This window comes from Colletotrichum fioriniae (assembly GCF_027942845.1).
Source record: "Colletotrichum fioriniae strain IMI 355084 chromosome Unknown scaffold_2, whole genome shotgun sequence".
Lineage (NCBI taxonomy): Eukaryota > Fungi > Ascomycota > Sordariomycetes > Glomerellales > Glomerellaceae > Colletotrichum > Colletotrichum fioriniae.
Window position 1 is genome coordinate 3,854,019 of NW_027076838.1, and position 23,426 is coordinate 3,877,444.

The 23,426-nt window shown below is 52.8% G+C and overlaps 4 protein-coding genes across 4 annotated transcripts; 3 read left to right on the forward strand and 1 right to left on the reverse strand.

Moving 5' to 3' along the window:
- Positions 1-219: 219 nt before the first annotated feature.
- Positions 220-4,080, forward strand: GUA1 (GMP synthase (glutamine-hydrolyzing); the record flags this gene model as incomplete). The annotated part of the gene is made up of 24 exons (XM_065756645.1): positions 220-270; positions 645-740; positions 805-985; positions 1,038-1,086; positions 1,140-1,152; positions 1,272-1,323; positions 1,389-1,475; positions 1,541-1,563; positions 1,628-1,718; positions 1,845-1,867; positions 1,924-1,929; positions 2,118-2,316; positions 2,370-2,402; positions 2,460-2,601; positions 2,649-2,853; positions 2,983-3,012; positions 3,196-3,279; positions 3,333-3,440; positions 3,492-3,528; positions 3,606-3,631; positions 3,685-3,692; positions 3,754-3,765; positions 3,858-3,930; positions 3,985-4,080. 24 exons carry the CDS (start codon positions 220-222, stop codon positions 4,078-4,080), a joined length of 1,725 nt encoding a protein of 574 aa, XP_065615014.1.
- A 3,167-nt stretch (positions 4,081-7,247) lies between these two features.
- Positions 7,248-10,600, forward strand: N0V96_002859 (uncharacterized protein; the record flags this gene model as incomplete). The annotated part of the gene is made up of 5 exons (XM_053199306.2): positions 7,248-7,729; positions 7,788-7,965; positions 8,023-8,336; positions 8,393-8,531; positions 8,591-10,600. 5 exons carry the CDS (start codon positions 7,248-7,250, stop codon positions 10,598-10,600), a joined length of 3,123 nt encoding a protein of 1,040 aa, XP_053043245.2.
- A 675-nt stretch (positions 10,601-11,275) lies between these two features.
- Positions 11,276-15,086, reverse strand: BUD7 (bud site selection protein; the record flags this gene model as incomplete). The annotated part of the gene is made up of 9 exons (XM_053199308.2): positions 11,276-11,683; positions 12,231-12,350; positions 12,540-12,556; positions 12,711-13,248; positions 13,298-14,295; positions 14,352-14,632; positions 14,688-14,818; positions 14,878-15,004; positions 15,064-15,086. The coding sequence occupies 9 exons, from the start codon at positions 15,084-15,086 to the stop codon at positions 11,276-11,278; spliced, it is 2,643 nt and encodes an 880-aa protein (XP_053043247.2).
- Positions 15,087-16,506: 1,420 nt separating this feature from the next.
- Positions 16,507-22,833, forward strand: N0V96_002861 (uncharacterized protein; the record flags this gene model as incomplete). The annotated part of the gene is made up of 5 exons (XM_065756646.1): positions 16,507-16,509; positions 16,573-16,647; positions 16,701-17,505; positions 17,582-20,663; positions 20,712-22,833. 5 exons carry the CDS (start codon positions 16,507-16,509, stop codon positions 22,831-22,833), a joined length of 6,087 nt encoding a protein of 2,028 aa, XP_065615015.1.
- Between the last annotated feature and the right edge of the window lie 593 nt (positions 22,834-23,426).

A 23,426-nucleotide genomic window follows, 5' to 3' on the forward strand; every position in this document is an offset into this window, starting at 1 on the left:
GCTGGAGCTGTAATGTGGCTGAGGTGGACCCCTGGCGCGATAAGATAAGGGACAGAAAAGTGCCCCGCCCCCGCCATGCGCAGGTGTGCCGTGCCGGGTCGATTGATTGACTCTTACCAAAACTTTTTTCCCCTCCGCCTTCGTTTTTTCTCTCGCCGGAAATCACACGACCGCCAACAACACGCATATTCTCATTCTCCAGCAAGCAAGCATTTCAAGATGGCGAGCGCTATTGAAGCCGAGGCCGAGGCGCCTCACAACATGTTTGACGTACGTCTATTCCCTTCGCCCTCGTCAATGCCCCCAATGCGACCTCCAGGAACTTTGACTGTGTGGAACCCGCTGCCCACAACACATCGCGATCACCGACACGACCACCCATTGCCTCGAAAAAGTGCTAGAACCCACGAACTCGACCTCCCGAATCCTTATAGCCTCGTATAACTCTGCATTGATTCGATTTCGCCAACCGACATGCCCCGCGACCGCCTCGGATCACGATTATTGCTCCGTGGGCGGGTTTAATAGAGCTGAAGGGCGTACTGGGAGTCATACCAGAGGAGTCGAAAACGCAGTAGTCAACCGAGTTCGAAGAACTTTCCCGACACTAGAGCTCGTCCACTCAGTCACGCGACGAGTTTTAGCACACGGCTCCCGCTTATCGAACCCGTCCACTCGAACTCACGATCCTCCCCGCAGTCACAACATACGAGTCACCGGGCGCCAACGATGTCGATACAGTCAAAGCTATTGGGGGTCACAAACGCCATTTCCAATTCGGAGAGCTGACAAACTGCATTCCAGACCATTCTCGTTCTCGACTTTGGTTCCCAAACTAGCCATCTCATCCTCCGTCGTCTGAGATCCCTCAAGGTCTACGCTGAGATGCTGCCTTGCACAACCAAGCTGGCGGATCTTCCTTTCAAGCCCAAGGGTATCGTGTTGTCCGGCGGTCCCTCGTCTGTCTACGACCAAGACTCTCCTCGTAAGGAAACTCTTTGAGCAAGTAGAGTAGAGCTCTTTCTGATACTGTAAAGACGTCGACCCCGCGATCTTTGATCTCGGTGTTCCCATTCTGGGTATCTGGTATGTCAGCCAACACCTTCGTAGCGGAAATATGTACTCATTCATGTCTGTAGCTACGGTTGCCAGGTAATGCGCGATCCGATACATCCCCCTTGCTTTCGACTGCACGAAGCCGCTTTCTCGCCCTACACCAAGATTACGACGTTACATTCTGTCGAGACGATCAGCCAGCTGACTATGTGCAGGAACTTGCCTGGAGAATCAACTCCAAGAACGTAGCTCGCGGTGAAGCCCGAGGTCAGTCACTTTTGGGGGAACCAGTCGTATCAAAGAAACGACATTCTAACCCGTCCGATATACAGAGTACGGTCATGCCGATGTCACTATCCTCAACTCCGGCAACTCCCACACTGACCGCCTCTTCGCTGGTCTGGGAGAGACAATGCAAGGTGAGTCTCCATATGTTTCTGAACTCCCCTAATACTCTGTTGGCGAAAACTAACTTTCGCGATAGCATACATGAGTCACTTTGACAAGGTACACCAACCTCAATAGAGAGCACTTCGCAGTTTCAAAGCCATTTTGTCTAATATCAATACAGTTGGTGGCCCTTCCCGAAGGATTCACCGTCGTTGCGAGCACTGCGAACTCTGAGTATGCCGGAATCGCCCACCAGACCAAGCCAATTTACGGTATGTTGTTCTCGATCAACCTTCGACTTTGTGCAGTTTTTGAAAGATTCACGCGATCTTGTTCTACCGATTGTCACTGTTAGCACACTTTTTATTTTGACTGACTGAATACTCTGAATCCCACAGGCGTTCAATTCCACCCTGAGCTGGTTAGTCCCACTTGATTCTCCTAAAACTCTGGAAGAACATAACTAACTCTTCGCAGGAGCACGTAAGTTGAGAATTACTCCCGACAATCCACTCAGCACGAGGACGTCTTCCTTGTCGAGTGCGGCGATCTTATACCGGCCATCGGCAAGGCGCCTATTGTGGGGCCGTTGATTATTATGGAGAACCGCCGGCTCAGACGCCGCCCGTACAGTTTTGATGACACGAACGCATACTGACTTGGCAACTTAGACACCTCGCGGTACTGAGATCCTGAAGAACTTTGCCGTCGATATCAGCGGTGCCAGACCCAACTGGGTTATGGAGGACTTCATCCAGAAGGAGATCATCCGCATTAGACACCTTGTCGGCGACAAGGCACAGGTCATCGGCGCCGTCTCTGGAGGTGTCGACTCCACTGTCGCAGCCAAGCTGATGAAGGAAGCTATTGGTATGGTTTCATTTTCCATAGAAAAAGTTCTGGAGATGCTAATCTTTCATCAGGCGACCGCTTCCACGCTATCCTCGTCGACAACGGTAAGCAAGCCGCCGTCACATACGGCGCAGAATAGCTTACTAAGTTCATTATGACAGGCGTCATGCGTCTCAACGAGTGCGAGCAAGTTAAGGAGACTCTCGAGAAGCACCTTGGAATCAACCTCACCGTCGCCGACGGAGCTGACCTGTTCCTTGGTCGCCTGAAGGGCGTCACCGAGCCCGAGAAGAAGCGCAAGATGTCAGTATGTCTGAGAATACGTGTCGACCTTTCTAATACGATAGCAGCATCGGCGCAACCTTCATTGACCTTTTCGAGAAGGAGGCACTGAGACTGGAGAAGGAGGCCGAGAACACCGAGAATGCCGGACCCATCACTTGGTTCCTCCAGGGTACACTCTACCCCGATCTTATCGAGTCCCTCTCCTTCAAGGGACCCAGTGCGACTATCAAATCTCACCACAACACCGGTGGACTTCCCGAGAAGATGAAGGTAAGAATTCTCCTGGAGAAGCCATTATTTTTGGGAAGAGAATATTCCTCATCCCTGATTGCTGGACTACACCGCCTCCGTGCCTGCTTCTTGTCCTCTGGTTGTTTACTTCAGCTAACTTTCGTACAGCTCAAACTCATCGAGCCCCTCAGAGAATTGGTTCGTTTCCCCAAATCCTCTTCCGTCCTCATCCTGTGATCTGTCACACTCGGATGACAGTAGGACATGTACCCAAAGCGGGGTTGTGTCTATTTGGCCGACACGAAACTACGTCGCACTTTCACTGCATTTTTGCTCTCGTTTAGAGTGTTTTTTACGTCCCATACTGACTCCCACAAACAGTTCAAGGATGAGGTTAGAGAGTTCGGCAGACAACTGGGCATCCACCAGGATCTTGTCATGCGTCACCCGTTCCCCGGCCCCGGTGTAAGTACCAGATCGCCAGCTATACAACACGTAGCTAGTCTAACACCAGTGAGATTGCTATCCGCATTATTGGAGAGGTAACGCCCGAGAGAGTCGCCATTGCCCGTGCTGCCGACAACATCTTCATTTCCATGATCAAGGAAGCCGGAATCTACAATGAGGTGAGTGTCAAACCTTCGAGTTCTCCGGGACAATTTCTGACCAATATGTAGATGTCTCAAGCGTATGCTGCTGTGGATTCCAACAAGGGTACGTCACCGGGCTGTTCAACGTTCAAAACCTGTCACAACGCCTAGTTCCGCTACTAACGAATGATTTCTCTGTAGCTGTTGGAGTTCAAGGTGATGCCAGAGTATGTCCCTCCCTTCTGATATGCAGATCTTGCAGATGACTAACTTTTTCTAGGTTTACGGGTAAGCCCTCGAAATATTGTATCAGTCAATAGGTCATGTGCTAAACTGAAATGTCTTCCAGCTACATTATCATGTAAGTTGCCATCACCAAAGCCTCTCTTGCTAGCAAACCTTCTCGCCTCCCTGGCCATCTCTCTCGATCAATCAGCTGACTTTAGGTCTTAGTCTCCGCGCCGTCAAGACCCTGGACTTCATGTCCGCAGAGCCTTATGAGTTCGACTTCAACCTCCTTAAGAGAGTATGACTAGCTCCTGCTCCTCGCTATTCATGATGCTGACTTCTTGCCCTTCAGATCTCGACCCGTATCATCAACGAGGTTGACGGCGTCGCCCGCTGCACATACGACATCACGTCGAAGCCCCCCGGAACGATCGAAATGGGTTCGTAGCTTAAATCACCTACCTCATCTTTGCAGGTGCCCGTCAAGACCACGTCGCTAACTGTGAACAGAGTAAAAGTTGGGAATTTTGGATAGAACTAGTAGACTCAGGCTTGCAAACTCACGTCTTTTTTTCGTCAAAAATTTGCATTCCTTGGTGAAATCCAGCCGAACCGGACGATGGCATGACTTGTCCGCGAGGATGAATCAGAAAGTTGCCGCACAAGCCACGTTCGACAAGATTTCTGTCGTTCGTTTTCGTGTCTTCCTCTCACATCATTATCATTTGCTCAGATTACATCACATGGGGCATTCTGATGATTTCTACGTTGACCGCAACCAACGTGAACGCCCAAAAACTTGCGATCCAGCAATGGCCAAAGCAGACACTGCCCTGCGTGCCTAAGCTAGTCAGCAGTCCGCGCGTGTCGATCTCCCTAGTCTGTGAACCATCCCGCTAACAGCAACAGACGTACCGGTAACACCACTTTGAATTCGCTGGCGTCCAACCCAAATCACACCAATGATGGAGGAGTTCCTCGGCTGCTGCTGAGAGCCAAGAACCTCGAGCATTTTTGCTGCACATCTACGACGTGACGAGTGTCATTCACCTCTGGAAGCTCTCCATTGCAGCCTTGGCGATGTCGCACCGCTTCGGAAAGCCTCTTCCAACGATGCAGCAGTAGCAGCAGCACGTCAAGCTGCACCGCCGCCGGTCATCGGCCGAAACGCTCCAACAGCACCAAACAATTTACCTGGAAGCACCAGCAAAATACGGAAGGCAGACTTTCGAGGCCCGCCGACTGCGGATTTGTCCTGCAAGAAAACCCGGGTCTGCTTGCTGTCAGGCTCGGTATTGCAGATCTCATCCGGGCGGGGCGGGCCATCTTCATGCTGTGCCACCGCCTTGACATCTCGAGCTTGGTTTCACGCAATTTGATGTCATGTTAGAGAAAGAGAGAACGACACCCTTTTTTCGCGACCGAATGAGTTGATACTGGAAGCGGCTTCACTCTGGTTCTAGAAAAAAATCCACAATTCGCAACGTCACACGAAACGCGCCCCAATTTTTAAATTGTTGTTTTAACTTATTTGCCATGTGGTCTTCCAGAGGGCGCTGCTGAAAAGTTGAGGCGAACGCCTCAGGAACAAGGAGGAGATGGGTTCAGGTTTTGCCTCGTTTCTTTCTCCTGTCTTGAATCAATGAATCTCAGCCACCTCGGCTCCAGCTGCGAAAGAAGGCGAACAAGTGAGGGCGAGAAGGCGTGGTCTCCACGCGATATTCACGTTCAATAGCCCGTCCTCGTCCACCTCGAGACCTTCTAGATCAGCGCCTCACTATATTTACTGTAGTCTTGTATTCCCACATTCTTCTATCCTCTCCTCGTGGCCCTCCGGGACGAAATTCGTAACCCGGGATCCGAATAGAGACAACGCCACGGACGCGATAGAACATTCCAAAAGGGTTTCTGTTACATTTCGAAATCGTTAGTTTCAACGATGGAAGGTCAGGATTAGCCATGACGGGGGTTAAACGGGCTGAATGTCCAGGCCTGGCTGAGATCTTGAAAGGCAGCCATGGCTTGAAGAATCTCATGCAATGGCGTTGGCGAGCCACGCGAGTTGTGTGCGCAAGATTCGGCCGCGGAGAAATTGGCAATAAATTACGCCGTATGACAGACGAGACAGACGAGGCAGGCACACACATAATACACACACACTTGGCGGATGAGGCCCAATGGTCTCGTGATGCATCCGCGCCTAACGCCGAATGGGAGACATTTCACGACTAGTGGGTGTGAATCGCCTCACTCAGCACGGCTGAGTGTTGGTCCGGAGGATACACTCCTTCGAGTTTGCCGACTGACGCCCAAATGCAACTCTGAAGTTGCCAATCATTCGCAGAAAGCAAGCTGCAGTCAGCCGTCAGTTGTACCCATTAGCCAACTTTGTGTCATTTCGTGCGTATATTGTCGCGGATCGTGATCTACAGATAATTAATCAATCGGTGCCGTACGTCTGTGTACTCCGATGGATCGGTACCGTGTAACTGGTCCTTGGGCCGAGGTTTGGGAGAGAGAGTAAGGGAGAGAACACAAACCAAAAACCAGACAGAGAGACAGACCCCTCATCGACTATTGAAGCCGTTTGTTTGGGAAAAGGTTAACTTGAGCGGGAAACGGCCGTGCATGTTGTAAGGTAAGTGAGAAGTGAGAGATTACTCAACTCAGCCTCCTCACCAACAATATTTCGGTCAGCTAACAACATCGGTCCCGAGGACAACCCTCCATGTCAGATGGCATGGCAGCGCTAGGACGCTCTCATCGCCGTCATCCCCCACTTTGGTAAAAGCCCATGCCCGTTTACTGCCTCGTGTGAAAATTCCCCATGCTTCGTAAACGAACAAGTGTTGACATTGCGGTGGCTTTGGGAACCATACAAGCTTACCCCTTTATTGGGGGGCTGAACAACATTTCTCGATAACCACCCCTTGCCAATGGATTCAGCCATTCAGCAGTGGAAGTTGCACCAGCCTGCCTGAGACAGGCTGTACCACCCCTCCTCACCACATAGTGGTGGTTGTGGTGTATTACCTCGAGCACGAGGTTGACTGATGTGCAAATCATCCTGTTGGAGGGGAGCGGGCCCATGTGGCTGCTCCAGAAGGAAGGGGAACCGGTGTGTCCAATATCAGACGGTGATGCAGAGCCAAACCTGGCAAGATGGGCGTCCACGGCAGGGCTCAGCTCTCTCCAAAACACTAAGTCATCCTAAGATTTCTTCGGTCTGGAGTTTAATGTCCTTTATTCCCTTTGTTTTACATTGGAGTGTTATAAAGTTGGAGGGTTCGTCCACTCTTTTTTGGCTTTCCCCGTCTGTAAGATCATCAACCACTGACACTGGCGCTTAAACTTAGTCATTCGCTTGGATGCCGATGCCGCCATCACCAATTTTCACTCAAAGACTCCACTCTGACTCGCACTTGGAATAACACCGATCTACAGACGCACTAAAGTTATTATACCTTATTCTCACCTCTATGCTTTAAGCCTCTTTGGGTTCTGTATCCTCAAAGTCTTTGGGGAAAAGACGAAGTTTTATTCGACTTCCCCGGTCGGATATCCCTGTCTTACCAATCTCAACTTACATACTTACACGCACTCACACACAACAAAATGGCGTGCCCGTTCCTTCAAGGCACACTCGCCCAGCCGCCGCGGCAAATCTCAGCGGAACAAGAGTTCGCCAACATCCGCTCACAATACCCTTCTCTATCTTCAACGGGCTGCACAACAAAGTTTTGCCAGTCCGGTCGGATGACGCACATGGACGAGGAGCGTGTTGGCCGGAATCAGTCATACGCCCAAGTCCGCGAGGATGCGCTCGACTTCCTTCAGCAAATGTACAAGGACGGTCTCATTGACACGGAGCAACTTCACCACCGGGCACACGAGGTTCTGCAGGAGATCCAAAAGAACTCGACAGAGGGCAAGTTCACAACGGCGTCCGAATGCGGATCAGAGGCGCCACCGGCAGCAACGGTTGGCTTGGTGGGTGGCCTGTGGACACAAACTTTTGAAGAACTCGAGTTCGGTCTCCGGACGGCTTGGAAACATGCTCGGAAATGCATCATGCGATCAGAGTATAGCAACTTGAGGTATGATTCTCAAAACCTAAGTCTGATATTGAGTTATTTTACTAATAGTTATTGAAAGGCTATGCGACCTGAGACATGTTCGAACAAGCAAAAAGATGGCCGAGACTCTCATTGAGAACTTGAGAGTGGCATATAACTCGGGTGAAATCAACCCGACAGTCTTCGTCTTCCCTCCCAGAGACATTGACAGCCGCGGACCCATGATCTGGAACTCACAACTCTTGTCCTTTGCAGGGGTAAGTCTTTCTCCCCTCTCATATGAGAACCGAGCAAATTGACTAACACGGATAAAGTACCAACAATCAAACGGCACAATCCTCGGAGACCCCGCCAACGTGGAACTCACAAACGCCATCATCGAACTCGGCTGGACGCCGCCACGCTTCCGCTCACAATGGGATCTGCTCCCTCTCGTCACCATGGCTGAGGGAGAAGAGCCCGTCATCACTGAGCTCCCCAAGGACGCATTCCCTCTGGTGCATATCCGCCATCCCAAGCACCCCGAGCTCGAGACCCTTGGCCTGCGTTGGGTTCCTGCGCCGGCACTCAGCCGCCTTGGCTTCAGCATCGGCGGCGTGCAATACACCGCGGCGCCCTTTATTGGATGGTGAGTTTAGCTTATCTGACTTGCAAGAATTACAATCACTGACAAAGCAAACGCAGGTTTATGGATGCCGAGATCGGTGTTCGCAATCTCGCAGATTCCTTCCGCTACAACGCGCTTCCGCAGGTTGCCAGGGCGATTGGCTTGGTCGACGGCGATGTAGATGACCTCCCAGACTACGAGCGTCTAGCGGTGTTGGTAAGCATCTCTTGCATATTGCCTACATCTGAGATGCATCTGCTAACGTTCACGATTAGTCCCGCGCGCAGCTCGAGCTCAACTACGCCACATACTGGTCCTTCGCTCAGGCGGGTGTCCGAATGTCAGATTCCCTTGGCGCGGCCGAGCAATTCGCCCAGTTCGATGACGAGCACCTCATGAACAACGGCTTCCGCCTCCCCTCTGACCCGTACTGGCTGGCGCCGCCTCAAGGGTCCATCATCCCCATCTGGCACCGCGGCGGCTCGCCAAACTACCAGCCGAAGCCCTTGATCTGCCGCCACGCCCAAGATCCCATCAAGGCCTGGCGCCGGCAACGACAGGCCCGCCCCGCGGCGCGGCCTTCTCACCACTACGCCTCGGACACGAAGCTCAACATCTCCATTCCCGTGGTGCCGTCCATCTCCCTCACGAGGCCCGTCACGCCAGTCTCCCCCTTCGGCACCGCCTCCTCCCCGTCGACCTTTCTCCCCATCCCTCCTCCGCCCTCGCAGCAGCAGCAGCAGGTATTCAGGCCCACCACGCCCCTGACGCCGTTGAGCCCCCGGGGGCCCGGGCGCAGGATCTACATCGGATTCTGCAGCTCGGGCAACGTCGCGATCAAGCTCTGCAAGAGGCTGTGCGCGCAGCTACAGCACGCTTGCGACATCAACCCCAAGTTGGGGTCCGTCGTGGTGCCGTGCACGCTCAATGCCCTGCCCATCTCCATGGTTGAGCCCGATGACGTGCTGGTCATCGTAGCCAGCACGACAGGTCGTGGTGAGATTCCGCAGAATGGCAAGGCCTTCGCCGACGCGCTGGCGAGGAATCCCAAGGCCATCTCGTGCCAGTATGCCATCTTTGCAAACGGCTCACTGGAGTACGCCGACACATACAACCAGGCCGCCATGGACATTGAGGAGCTCCTAAGCAAAGGAGACGCCCAGAGGCTCATTGGCATGCGCGAGGCCGACACCGCGACAGAGAACCCTCCCTGGTCCGTCCTCGGCCAGTTCTTCGATCAGGTTCTCGCGGGGCTCCAAAAGTCGAGCCCGCCACAAGATGAGAGCGATATGAGTGACTTGCAGCGGACCGCTCGCCCGGTCAGACCTTTTGACACCCGTCCGTGGTTTCAGGCCAAGGTCGTCGGACAGCCTGTCTTGGGGACCGCTGCGGACGGCATGAAGAGGGTCACCCTCGACCTGGGCGATCGCGAGTACCCCACCATGGGCAGCGTCTGGATTCTGCCGCCAAACTCCCAGAACAAGGTGTCGCGCGTCCTGGGCGCTCTCGGCGTGCAGGCTGACGAGCGGCTGAGTCTTCCCGGTGAGCCTACCGTGGGAGAGTTCTTCCAGCGGTTTGCGGACTTGGATCAGCCCTTCAAGTCCACGCAGTGGGCAGAGTGGCTGTCTCTTCCTCAGCCCGAGACCCTGGCCAAGGTCCCTATCGAGAATGTGGTCCACCAGATTCCTGCCAACTGGAGACAGTCCGTGACGCTGGATGCGCTGTGTAACGCGATGCCTACGATCCAGCCTAGGGAATACTCCATCGCCTCCGATGGTTCGAGGACGAAGCAAAAGAATGGAAACACCATGGATCTTCTGGTACAGCACCACCCCAACGGCAGATTCTCGGACAAGTATCTCAACTGCTTCGAGACGTTTGGTGCAGCAACCTGCAAGATCCGCCCTTCATCGCACCTGCAGGCCATGGCCGAGAACCAGGACAAGCCCATGATCGTCTTCACGACGGGATCCGGCATGGCTCCCGTCCGCGGCCTCCTCCAGAACCGTCTCCAGCGTCTTCGTTCCTCGGGCGACAAGTCCGCCAAGGGTCCCGCGATTAGCCTCTTCGCCGGCTTCAAGGCGGCCGACGAGTCTCTCGTGCGCGAAGCGGTGCAGGAAGCAAGCGAGGCAGGAATCCTCGACATCTTGAGGCTGACGGGGAGTAACAAGGAGAAGAGGAGGGCGCAGGATGCGATGCTCGAGGCTGGCGTCAGGGGAGAAGCTGGCCAAGAGCATCGAGGATGGCGCTCTTGTGTTTGCGTGCGCTCGCCCGAGGGCCGTTGACGATTTCTTGAATAATTTGAGCGAGGTGTTGGGTCGGGATGCTAGGGAGGTGTTGGGCGATCGGTTTGTTGCTGATGTTTATCAGCCTGCTACTTGAGGGCGTTTCTTGATCTTGTTTTTTCTTCTTTGATTATCCTCTTTTCTTGTATCATGGCATGCGCATTATAGATTAGACGGCGGATTGGATCGATTCAAAAGCGAGGCGTTGGCGGATTTCATATCGTTACAAGAACGGGAGGAAGAGTCGAAGGTGCTATTCAGAAGTACTTCTTGAGAAGTAATATTACAGTCCGATTACCTTGCTAAACAAATCTGACTTTATGTGCTACAATGCGTTCTGTGACTGAGCTTTTTCTTTTGTTTGAGGTCTAGGTACTTCTTTTTGAATGCAATAGCAACGCATCTCAGGTGGCTGATCTTTTGTACTCCGTGATGGAGAACATAAGTTCTTTTCCCAAGGTATCTTGCAATGCTTTTACTCAAGCCTCTGACTTCATTCCCAATTGTATCACTTGAGCTTTTCCGATTTGCGTTGCAAATATGCATTTGATTTACAGCCTTTTGGCAGCTTCATTACTGTTATACATCATGATCATAATAACCATACAATGCTTGGTGTTCTTCCAGAAACCGTAACTAAAAGCAATCCATGTCAAACTCCCGAATCCTCATCCTTTACCGAGGGTCCTCAGCCTCAGCAGAAGCCTGCGTCACACTCTCGGGTGCAATGTTCCCCTCAGCCGAGATGCTATCCGGCACACTTTCAGGAACGTAGTAATCCGAACCGCGGAACTTCTCCCCGCCAACACCGGGCGCCTTGGTGCCGACGTTGTTTCTCACGGCGCCCTCGCCCTGCAGCAGGATATCATCCTTCTGATCCTGCGTGCCAAGTGAGGAGATCTTCTTGGCGGGGACAACGTCGTCGTCGTTGTCGGCCGGGTTCTTGGGCGGCTGCTCGGGCTTGTACGAGACGTTGTTGATGGGGTCACCCTGGACGGTCACCGTGGCGCCCGGGAAGCGGTTCTCCGTCTGGATGTTGGAGACGCCGGCATCGTCGTTACCCTGGGGGCGGGCGGCGCCCGTCTTGGGATTGGTATGTGTTCATGTCGAGCTGGGCCTGGGCTGCCGTCTCCATGAGCTGATCCTTTGAGGGTGCCATTTTGAATGTTGTGATAGTTGTAGGAATGGTTTGAATTGTGGTTTGAAAATCGTGAGTATAAGTGGAATTGGTGGTGCTTGTCAAAAAGTTGCTTGAAGGTTGTGTTTGGTAGTTTTGTTTGCTTGGTAGCGTAATGATGAGGATTATGCTTTCTACAGTCTGCAATCATCAACTTATGTAGTCTTCGTCGACTCGCATTCAGCCTTGCCATCTAAAGTCAAAGCTGGCGACGTCATCTTCGTGATCTCACTCATCGCTGTGTGATGAAATCACTACACCCGCCAAAATGTGGTGCTGGTGGGGACGGTTTTATCTCATCGATATCTCATCGACACTGATCGAACTACCCAGATGCCACGCCGCCACTACATTATCGTCCAAACTCCAGAGACCCTCAATGCAGCCACAATTAAGACAGAAATTTCATCGCTTTGACGTAGAAGTGATATCAGCCCCCCCCTTCCCTCAAACCTTTGCTGCGAGATCGGCATTGTACGCAGGATGAATCTGAGTGAGCGGGCCGGCCCCGGTGTACTCCGTTTGTTCGGGCACTTTGCTCCGGAAAGCGTTTGAGGCCCAGTGCCGACCAGTCTAGAATCCTGTTGTAAGCTCATATCCAATACATAACCTCTGTTTTGACATCACATTGTCCAATCTTAACTCATCTTTCAAGTGAAGAACTAGGTATCATTTGACTCTGCGTTTTAGCCCTGAATCCCAAGTAAGGGTGGCCTATGTTTCTTTTGTTTTCAATCAAAGCCAGCATAGCGTGCCTGTCACCAAGACTTGGATGCACGCTGTGATGGTGGAACATGTGAGTGCCCAACTGCATCCTGCAAATCACATCCTAGGCTTGAAAATCTTGAACCACAAAATCCCTCCGATTCATCAACGCCGTCTTGCCGATGCCATTGCTCGGCCCCATGGCTCATAAGACTGCCCAAAACTAACCATCGGTGCCGCTGCTGCGGAAAGTGGCGCAAAGCGCGGCATAGTGATGGGTCAGGTCGAGGACGTTCTGCGGGAGGCTGGTGGCTTGGATGATGCTTCTGATCTTGACTGCACCCTCATCCTCAATGAGCGTCCGAACTGTGTGGAGAAGCTCTGGTGAGAACTCTGAGTACCATCTGTACTGCCAGGTAACGAGACGAATGACTGATGCGACCGTCTCGCGAGTGTTCTTGCCTTCCTCGAACACACGGAGGATGCCAGTCAAGGCCTTGGGGCTGAATCTTGCAGCGAGGCATGCTCTATAGGCCTCGACAGCTTCTTCTGGGTGTTGAAGTCTCTCCGCCAGAGAGCCCAGAATTTCCCACTCCTCAGCCGACTTCTTATACTGCATAGATTGCGCGCGATACTGGGCCATTTGCGTGCGCCAGATCGTGTAGACGCGCAGATCCTCATACAACACCATGAAGAGGCTATCAAGCCAGCGCTCGCAAAGCCGCTTATTGTTCAGCTTAGAGAGATGGTCGTCGGTCTGCGCACCCTGAAAAGTGTTAACACGACTGTAGTCAAGGCAAAGATTGAATACTTACGTTCTCCGCATCGCCCTTCAGTTCACCAGGGTCGATGGCATGGGTAGGCTTCTCCACGGCCTCTGTCTGTCCATTTGGTGCCAACGTCTCGGCAGTGGAATCAGTATCCGCTGGCTTCGCCTTCTTCTCATCATCTCCCTCTTCGTCGTCACTCTCAGAGTCTGATCGATCACCATTTGTCGTCGGATCTGGGGTTCCGCGAAGGCCGTCGGTGCTAGGGTTACGCTGAGGCTGCGAGGTTTCCTGCTTCTCGGAGCGGTATTCGTCCTCCATGACAAAGACGGTGCTTCTAATCTTGAGAAGCTGATCCCATCCAATCTTGGAAGTCATCTCGGTCAGGATGCCGTAAGCCTGCTTGAAGGTTCCCTTGTAAACCGAAGCACGGAGGTTCAGGAGACTAGCATCGACCTGCTCAGAGTATCTAGACTCGGGTTCGCTATCGATCTCGTCCAAACGGGTCTCGGGGAGAGTTGGGAGGTGAACATCCTTCGGTTCGGGCATCTGAGGTGCGTCCTTGTCCTGGTATGTGAACATGGGACAAGAGTTAAGGATGGTCAAGGCATTCTCCCAGTCCTCCATTGCCACGTAGACTTGCGCCAATCTCGCCCATGTGCCGAATTCACTAGGAGCGGCAATAGTGCTGCGGTCGGCGCAGCCCAGGGCCAAGCGAAGTCTCTCTTCCTTCAATTCTGGCGTTGCGGCAGTCTGCGCCTTTCTGAGGAGGAACTCGGCCTGCGTATCGAGCATAACGTAGTCCATCGGCGACTCTTTCAGTGCCTGGTGCAGCACCTTGACACCTTGTACTTCTTCGTTGCCCATGAAAAGAACCTTGGCCAAAAGAGAGGAGACTTCGATGTTCTGGTCTCTAAGTTTCTCGAAGAGGTTGATGCCGGAGGCATGGCGTCCCGTGGTCTGGAAGTACTTCAAGAGGCCTGCGGTCAAATGGTTCGAGACGTTGTTCGGCACTTGAACGACAGAGTCTGAACCCAGCTGCCAGCCTACGATACCGTTAGCTCAGGAACCCTTCAGTGTTCTCAAGTGTATGTATGCGTACCTCGGAAGAAGAGCTGCTCGGCGGCGCCGAGGAAGCGGTGTTCGGTCTCGGTGTTGGTAACAGGGTTGTATCTGCGCACACCCATAATCTTCCGAATCGTCTCTCCGCTACCGTCATCGGCGTAAGAGTAGGCTCGAAGGACGCTGCAGAGGTAGGTCTCCAGCCACAGATCGTCCGTCGCCTTGCGCTTCTCGCCTCGCTCGTCCACGCAGTAACTTTCGACGGTTCCAGGGATCGTTACGTGGACCCGCATGTCGAGTCGGGAGAAGGCATTGTAACAGCTAACAGTAGATTAGCTACTTGAACTCGGGCTCGATGTTGAAAAAGTTCGCATACCAGTAGAGACCTTCCGAGATCTTTGTTTGCACAGCCTGGCCATGCTCGCGGTAGGTCAGGGTGTTGATGTAGGCAGCAAGACTGGCCGAGGACGAAGCGTCGACACCGGTGACGTGGTGGTAGACCCCGATCTACATAACGAGGCTAATTAGCACAGGTGTAGGTTCGTTGAGTGTATATTATCATTTACCTGCTTCCCAGGGTTTCTCGTGGCCTGCTTCAGGAGATGAACAAGGTCGGGAGGGCCAAGCTCGCGAAGGGAGATGAGGGATTCGGTTCGGGCTTCAATTGATTCAGAGAGAATCTCCTCGGTAAGCCTGACGAATAGATTAGAATTAGAAACAGCGAATAGATGGAGATAGGATGGCAGACTCACTCGGGCACAGCCGGCGCAACCATGGCGGCGATTGTTGCGTGTCAAGCTTTGGCGGCGCGCAATGTGGAAGCAATGTCCTCGATGAGGATGAACTGGATACGGTGTTATGAGCTAAGGATTCGATGCATGTGTGCGCGCAGGAGAAGACGCCTTTGAGCGATTCTGGCCCGCACGCTCGAGAGGATGACTGGGAGTAGAGGGATGGGTGTTGGCGATCGGAGGCGGTTCGAGGTGTGGTCGGTGAGATTGACGAGGGATGGAGGATTGAAGTGCACAGCTTGTGCAAGGTGGACTTGGACCAAGGTGGGATTGCGGCGTGCGGCGTGAACTGGACACTTAGGGAATGAAGGTAGGTGGTGACGGCAGGCGCTGTGGGCAAGCTTGGACTCCACGACTCTCTGTATTAGTACATAGGTACTTACCTTCTCCGTATTCCGTACTGCGTACTGCGTATGTGTACCAGGAGTTTAGTCCAGGACTGGAAACCTGCTGCCAGCTTGGAACACTTCAATAGTGATTGACGTTGTGCAACTGACAGGGAGTTGAGGTCTGTCATTGGCAGGGGACAGACGGGATGGAGAGCAGATGGAGCTGCCACGCTGCTTTGCTGGAGGGGATTGACAGGGCCAGCCGCCAAAGAGCCACGATTTAATTAGACCACGGGCGCTTTCCCAAGTTCCATTCGACGGCCGGCGGGACTCAAACGTGGCCGGGCCTTGAACCGGGTGGGTCCAACGCACCTCTAAGCTCTGTGAGGTGGTTTACACTACGGCTTGCCGCATGTTGCCATGTTCCTGAGATGCCAGCCAGCCAAGTGGGTGACAAAATGGATTTCCTTCCCATACGTCTTGAATAAGTACCCCTTTTACTACCCGTATCAAATTACTACCCCTTCGGCATCATAACCCTTCTTATATACGTAAAAGAATATACTATATCTGACAGATAGTAGTCCTCGTGATAATAGCGGTGGAAACTGCTTTGTCGGATGTGCTCGAGCGGAAATCGATCTTGTCACCGACTTGCCAGCTTGTACCGAGTTGGATCGCAACCCCCTGGGTCTTGGTCTCATTGTCCTGTACAGAGTAAGGTACCCAAGGTATCACTATCAGCCTATCAGGGAGTTTGCAGCTGGAAGCTGGGAGCTAACCCCTGGCGAGAAAGTCTGACGCGAAAGCTGCAAGTGCCCTGTGGGCTGTAGCTGGTGTGCTGGTGCAGTACTATACGTACCGACAGCCAGCAAGCAACCAATTTAACGTTCCTGATTTCAGGTCGCGTCAATCCTCGCAGCTACGCGCATCGATTTTCCCCGAGGTCATTATGGCTGCGCATTCGCATAGATGCACATCATTTTGAACATCCATCCCCTCCTTTACATCGCACGTTATCATATAAAGAAGAGCGCCGTTTCAATCAATCCGGTCGCAAGACTCTGCCGACAATATGGTTCGTCTATGGAAATGGCATTAATCATTCGTCCTTGCGACCCAAGCTAATCCCAGCACATAGCCGGCTTTCCAAGCGATCAACGTCGAAGCCGAGGAGAACTCCGATGATGAGGTCGACACCACCCGCGAGCTTCATGTACGCGCCAATGAATTACTCCGATATTCCCATCTGTACTGACCACTGCCCAGGTCGATGAAGCTCTCAAGCGCTTCCAAAATGCCCTGAAGCTGCATGCTCAAGGCCCTCGATTCTTCGATGAAGCTTCCGACGCCTACGACGATCTCTTCAAGTCCGAAATCTTCAAATACCCCGAGGCCTCTACCGAGTACGAAAGGGCAGAAAGGCAGCCAGATCAATTACTCGCCGATTCCGCTCTCGCCGGCAGTCTCGACCTCCAATCCGCCGATGTTGATACCACCGGCAGCAGTCTCCCCCAAGCCTTCTTCCTTGCATACAAGAATCGCGGTCAATTTCTCCTTGATCGCACTCGCCATGCCGCCCGAACCGCCGGAGACGATGCGTCTTCTTACTTCGAGAAGGACGATGCCCTCCAAAATATGCACAGCGCTCTCGTCGACTTCAATGCCGCCCTTGACCGCGACCCGTCCGATGCGGAACTGTGGCGCCGTACGGCCCGTGTTGCTGCGTCGTTGAAGAGCTCGAGAATTAACAGATACTGCCTCGAAGCTGCTATCGAACTCGACGATGATCCCGCTGTTCTCGAAGTCGAGCCGCCATCTTTGGCAGAAGGATTCGCAGGTCAACAACTCAAGGACCAGCTGCAAGCCCTATCGGACGAGATCGCCTTGTCTCACCCCATTATGGGCCCTTGGGTAAAGAGAGAAATGCCCGAGTTTATCAAACGACACATCGATCCCATACCATACTTGCCGAATCTGATTAAGGTAACCGGGTCCGCCCGCACCAATGTCGAAGAAGCAGGCCTCGCCCGTCTTACTGTAGAGGTCCCAACTGCATCATGGGCCGATTTGGGTATGGCACTCGTGCAGTTCATACTCGAAATGGGGCAGACCAGCCGCGGCATTGTCATTCAGCTCCCCTGAAACAGACGACGATGATGACATTGTTATGGAAAGCCAACCAGAGCAGGATGTACAAGCAAACGGTTCGGATGGCAAAGAAAAGGACGAGAACTCGGTACAGGAGGACAAGCAGGAAACCACAGAAAAGACAGAAAGCGTGGAGCCCGCTGCGAAGGAAACCCCCAAACCTGCTGAGAGCACTCGCAAGGGTCGAAGCGCCTCCCAGCCCTCTCGAAAGCGATCACATTCAGCAGCTGGCATTCCCGAGGGTCAAGAGGAGGAAAGCCTCGTCGAAAAAAGGAGCAAGCGTATCAGGAGGCGAGAGACAGCTGCCGCAGAAGAAGTTCCAGACCCAAGCGCCGTTCTTGCGTCCCAGCTGGCCCCTTATCAAGCCACCGACCAAAATTTGTTCCAAGCTACCAAGAACATGTTGGAAAACATCGGAGTCACGAATCAGGACACTCTAGACCGAATCAGCGAAGTGTTGGATTCTCTTGCTGCAGAGGAACGCGGCGCTTCCATCAAAAACCAAGCGACCATGGATCTTCGCAATGCGATCGTCTCCTTCAGCGAGGAGAATGCGAAAATATTGCTCAACAAACAGGCACAGGCATCTCTGAGCTTGTCATCTTTTCTTGAGCATGCCAAAGGCGGTTCCCAGAAAATGTCAATCATACCACCCTTCAAGGACACACAGGGCATCACTGCTTTTGTAAAGCGAGTAAATTCCTCCTGGATGACTGCCCAAGACGTTGCGTACGAATGGATCAAGACGATATGTCCCAGCTATCTCCAAACGAAGTGGTCAGATGTCTTGAAGACAGCCGTCGTCCAAGTCATAAGTAGATTTGACCAGGATATCCTTCAAGCCATCAACTACGACTTGGACCGCGCGAGACAATCAGACGATGCCAATAAGGAATTCGGGTTTGTTAAAAACATTGTCGAGATGCTCTTCGAGATCCATCTGGACGTGTATGAGAGGATCACCAACCCCAACAGCGTTGTTGACTATAGCATCCGCGTTGAAGCCAGGGGTCGCCTGGGTCGGTGGTTAGACATGGCTTCGGCTTTGCTAAGGGACGCCGCAGAAGAAGGCAATGAAAACTTGACTGGCCGCTTCCTCTGGGCTGCCATCTTTTCGACGACTCTTACGGAGAACGCGTCGAGAGAGTACATTCTACAGTGCTGGACCAGTTTGCGAGATTTCCTTGCAGAAAGTGGTATCGATCAACTACTCCTTCCGAATAATCCGGTGATACCCGAGATCTCGGAAGCGGCGGCCGATAGAGAGATCTCAAAACTGACCACGATGGATTTCTTCCTCGGGCTCTTCCAGGACAATGTTAGCGACCCAGTCGCTGTCATTGATAACCTTGAGCCCGTCCTGAATCCAGGGTCAGTTTATGTCACCCTACCATCGGAAGATTCGGCAGAAGACGGAGAAGAGTCATCTGGCCGCTCCAAAACGAAGAAAGTGCCCATCAAAGAGTGTGCAAGCCAGAGCCTCCAGGATCTTTGGAGGTTTCTACTGGGGACTAGCACGGAATTGCGTCTTTTCCTATGGACACGACTTAGCGACGCGTATGCCAGTATCAAGTACTCGACGAAACAGTTTTCATGCCAGCTCAAAGCCATTGAGATGCTCACGGCGGACTTGGAAAGCGACAGTTATCTCAAGAACGCCCCAGAAACGAGACCGCCGTTAGTGTTGAAGATGCTCAAATCGCTGGATGATCTGCTGATCACTGCACTTTCCCTGGCTTTGAATGACAGCTCAGCTTACGACATCGTCGACGAAGACCATCTAAAGTCGACATCGGCTGCTCTCATCAAATTGAGCTGCATGCTCCACGTATCGGCGATGCACGAGGACGAGATTCGCATCGGTATGACACGTGTCCCGCCGAGTAGTCCCTCATTTCAGCCTTTCCTCAACAAGTTGCGTGAGATTCAAGTGCGTGTATGGTGCCTCCAGTACACGGTCGTCAAGGTCGGCGTAAACCAAAACGGAAAGATATTCCCCAATCCTGAGATGGAGTTGGCAGACTTCTTATCTGCAATTCACCAAGTAATCGGGCTCAGGAAATGCTGCAAAGCCTCGAACAAGATCTTCTTGAAGATGATGCGCGTCGAGTTGCTCAAATTCAAGAAGATTGAAAATTGGGAAGACTATCTGGGGCAAGTGCTTTACGACCTTCACGGTCTCAAACTTGGTGTCGGTGCTGGAGAGGTTCAAGACCATGGCTGCCCCCCGGAGAAGCTTGAGAAGCGCAATGCCATGCAGCTTGTGGACAAGATTACGGTACTGGCAAGGAGGATGCCCCGAAAGGACCTCCTCAAGTCAGACCTCAAGACGACCATCGAGCACATGCAAGGAGCCATTGGACAAACAAAGTCAACGCCTCAGATGATCCACAACCTGAGGAACTTTACCGAGTATCTGAAGCGACCGATCCACCCCCTTCGGCTATATCAAGCTCTCACCGGCGGTGTTCAGTTGGATGTCGTAGCTGTAAACACTCCCGAAAGCGCCCTAGCCAGGCATGGTTGGTTTTTCCTCTTGGGCATGATTGCTCTGACGAGGTTCAAGCAAGTGGATTTGAGCAAGCGACAAACACCAGGCGCAACTGACGACTTGCGGCTCGCGGCCACTTTCTTGCGGCTACAACTTCAGTTCACCCCAGACAAGTGGGATGCCTGGTTCCGCCTAGCCGAGTGCTTCGACTACGAGCTTGATGAGGCTGTATTGTGGTCAGCCGACAAGATGAACAAGGAACGCGGTGAATTGCTCAAGTTCCAGCGGAACTCGATCCACTGCTATACTCTCGCCTTGTCCAACTCCTGGGAGGCAGAGATCGACGACGAGGATGAAGATCCGCTCTACGAGCTGTATCATAACTTTGCTATGCGCCTATATGCATCCAGCCGCGAGCCCCTTGCTATGGAGCCCTTCCAACATGCAGACCAAGAAAGATTCTTCATCGAGAGCGAGGGCAACGGAACCTTCCAGAGAGTCCTTCACGACCAGATGCAGGACTACAAAGTCTGGAAATACGCAGCTGGCTTGTTCAAACGGGCCATGAGACGTAAACCAATGGACTGGAGGTTAGTTGTCTTTTGCAATGGCGCCGAACCTTGACTGACTTTGAATAGGAACCCGTACATGCTTACCAAATGTTTATGGAAAATGTACCAAAAGCCCATTGATCAGCTTAGCCAAAAGGACCGGGAGACTCGCCCATCACTTGAGTACTTGATTTCCGCCCTCGAACACGCTGTTGAAGTTGTTGCGGCGGTGCCCAAATCACGGCATAGCGATCCTATTCTGGAACCGCACTACAAGATTGTTTCAATAGTATACAAATTGGTTGTTCGAGGCGAGTTGAAGCCACAAGAGGGCGCAGACATTTTGTCGCGCCAACCATTTGGCATGGAACTTGGAGACGATATCACCCTCGACGACAACGAAGATTGGGAGGAATACGTGATCCGAAACCTGCATCACCTACGGGATAAGGACAAGTCTAACTGGCAGCACCGTATCATCATGCGTCATGCCCGCCTGCTATTCGATGAAGATGGCGAATCGCCCGAGCTTGTGCAAGCCAAGGCAGCCTTCAACGTCCTTCGAGAATCCATGTTTACCAAGACAATGGTTATGAATGTCTGGAAGTGCGACGCGGAGCGTTCTGGACGCCACCACGTCTATACGTCCCAGTATATTCGCTTCATGGTCAAGATCTTGGCGGTCATGAACGACAGAGTGAACTTGGAAATGGTTCTCAGGCGACTTCGGAAGAAGGGCGCCGATTTCTACCACTTTGGCGACTTGTGGCAGATGTGCTCCATGGCCTACCTTAGGCTTCTGCGGCAGGGCTTCCAAATTTCTCCTACACTGGAAGATGCTTTCAAGTCGACGTCGATGGAAGAGCTGGAGATCATGGCAGATCGTATCACGGAGTGGGCCGGAGGTCCCGCAACGGACATTCCCGCCTTCAACTGCTTGAAGGAGACGATTGAGTTGAAGAAGCTCAACGGTGGCCTCATGAAGGCTGGGGCAATTGACGATCTAATCAACGACTGCTACGCCATCATTTATCAAGAGATTGGCCCTTCGCTGCCGGGTCCTGAGCCCCACGAAGTTCTCGAAGCACGCGCAAGGGCTCGTGCTAGAGAAGAAGCTGATGGTGGTATCGAGCTCAAGCCATCCACTTCCTTGGGTAACCTGCTGAACCCATCATCTGCGCAAGACTCAGGGGCCAATGGTGAAGGTGACAAGACTGCATCGGCACTTGAGGCAGCGCCCAGGCGCAGGGCGGGCGTTCGCCGGCCTGATATCATTCGCAAGGCGGAGCAGGCGTTTGCCCGGTACGGCGAAGCGCCAAAGCCATCAGTTGCTCCCTCCAAGTCCCGTGTAGGGTCGGTTTCGAGTGGCAGGAACGGAACGCGTACTCCCGTTGGAGACGCCGGGGATGGCAGTGATACCGAGGAGCTCAACGAAGGAGACACCGTCGAAGAGGTTGAGGACACGGAGATGAAGGACGACACTGCCATGGATGTTGATGAAGGGGACGAAACGCTTGCACAGGCCACGGCAGCATCTAGTCCGCGGGGTAGCATTCACGATTCCGCGGATGATGAGAGTGAACTTAGCGATGTTCCGGATGACTGGGATGAGCAGCCTCCTCCCTCACTCATGTTTCCTAATCTCAGGAAGAGCGTGGATTCTGGTCGCGCAGAAGAGGCGAATAACTCTAGTGACGGCGATGACGAAGAGGGTGAAGAGGAGGAGGAGGAGGAGGAGGAGGAGGAGGAGGAGGAGGAGGAAGAGGGAGAAGAAGAAGAGGGTGACGGCGAGGAGGTAGAGGAAGGCGATGAGGCTGAAGAAGGTGATGAGGCGGAGGAAGGTGATGAGGCGGAGGAAGGTGAGGAGGCCGAGGTAGGTGAGGAGGCTGAGGAGGGCGATGAAGCCGAAGAAGGTGAAGAAGGTGAAGAGGGTGAAGAGGGTGAAGAGGATGAAGAAGCTGAAGGCGACGGCGAGGAAACCGAAGAAGCTGAAGAAGGTGATGAGGAAGAAGAGGTCGAAGATGGAGAGGAAGCTGAGGATGGTGAGGGTGAAGACGGTGAAGAGGACGAAGAGGGTGATGAGGATGAAGAAGCCGAGGAGGGTGAAGAGGACGAGGAAGCTGAGGAGGGTGAAGGCGATGGTGAAGGCGATGGTGAAGAGGAAGAGGAAGAAGAAGAGGGAGACGAAGACGAAGACGAGGATGCGTAGAACACTCGACAGTCTTCAGAGACCTTGGCGGATGTGCGGAAATAGTTTCTTGGTGGGTTGGCGTTGTTTGTCACCGTGTTTTTTCTTGACCACGGCGGATACCGCGCCGAATAGGTTGTGTCAAGGTGAGTGTGTTTTACAGTCAAAAGTTATGTAGTAGCAAGTGCGATTCATGAGTAGCACACAGTCATCAGCGTATAGGGTATTTGTATAAAGAGATGCTCAAAACATGTAATTTGAAGAGTCCAAATGATCCCAACTCGTACTTGCAAAAAGCTCTTTGAAGTTAGCAACTTGCGCCTTCACTCTACCAACTCGACACCAAGCTTACTCTAAGGTCTACAAGGCAACAAGCTGGCAAGCATGTGCACCATTTGGAGAGTACAGAAAGAGGACTGCCGCCACACGGTTGAGCGCGGGACGGAGTTGTGTGCGCGGGGCAGGACTCGCGGTCGGTGTGTACTCAGGTTGAGGTATGAGACGCGGTGGGAGACGGGATATTGCAATGAGTGTCTGAGGGATATCGAGAGGCGGAATTACTATGGATATGCTTGAGTATTCATGGAAGCTAGACGTCCCAATTCCGGGTTTTG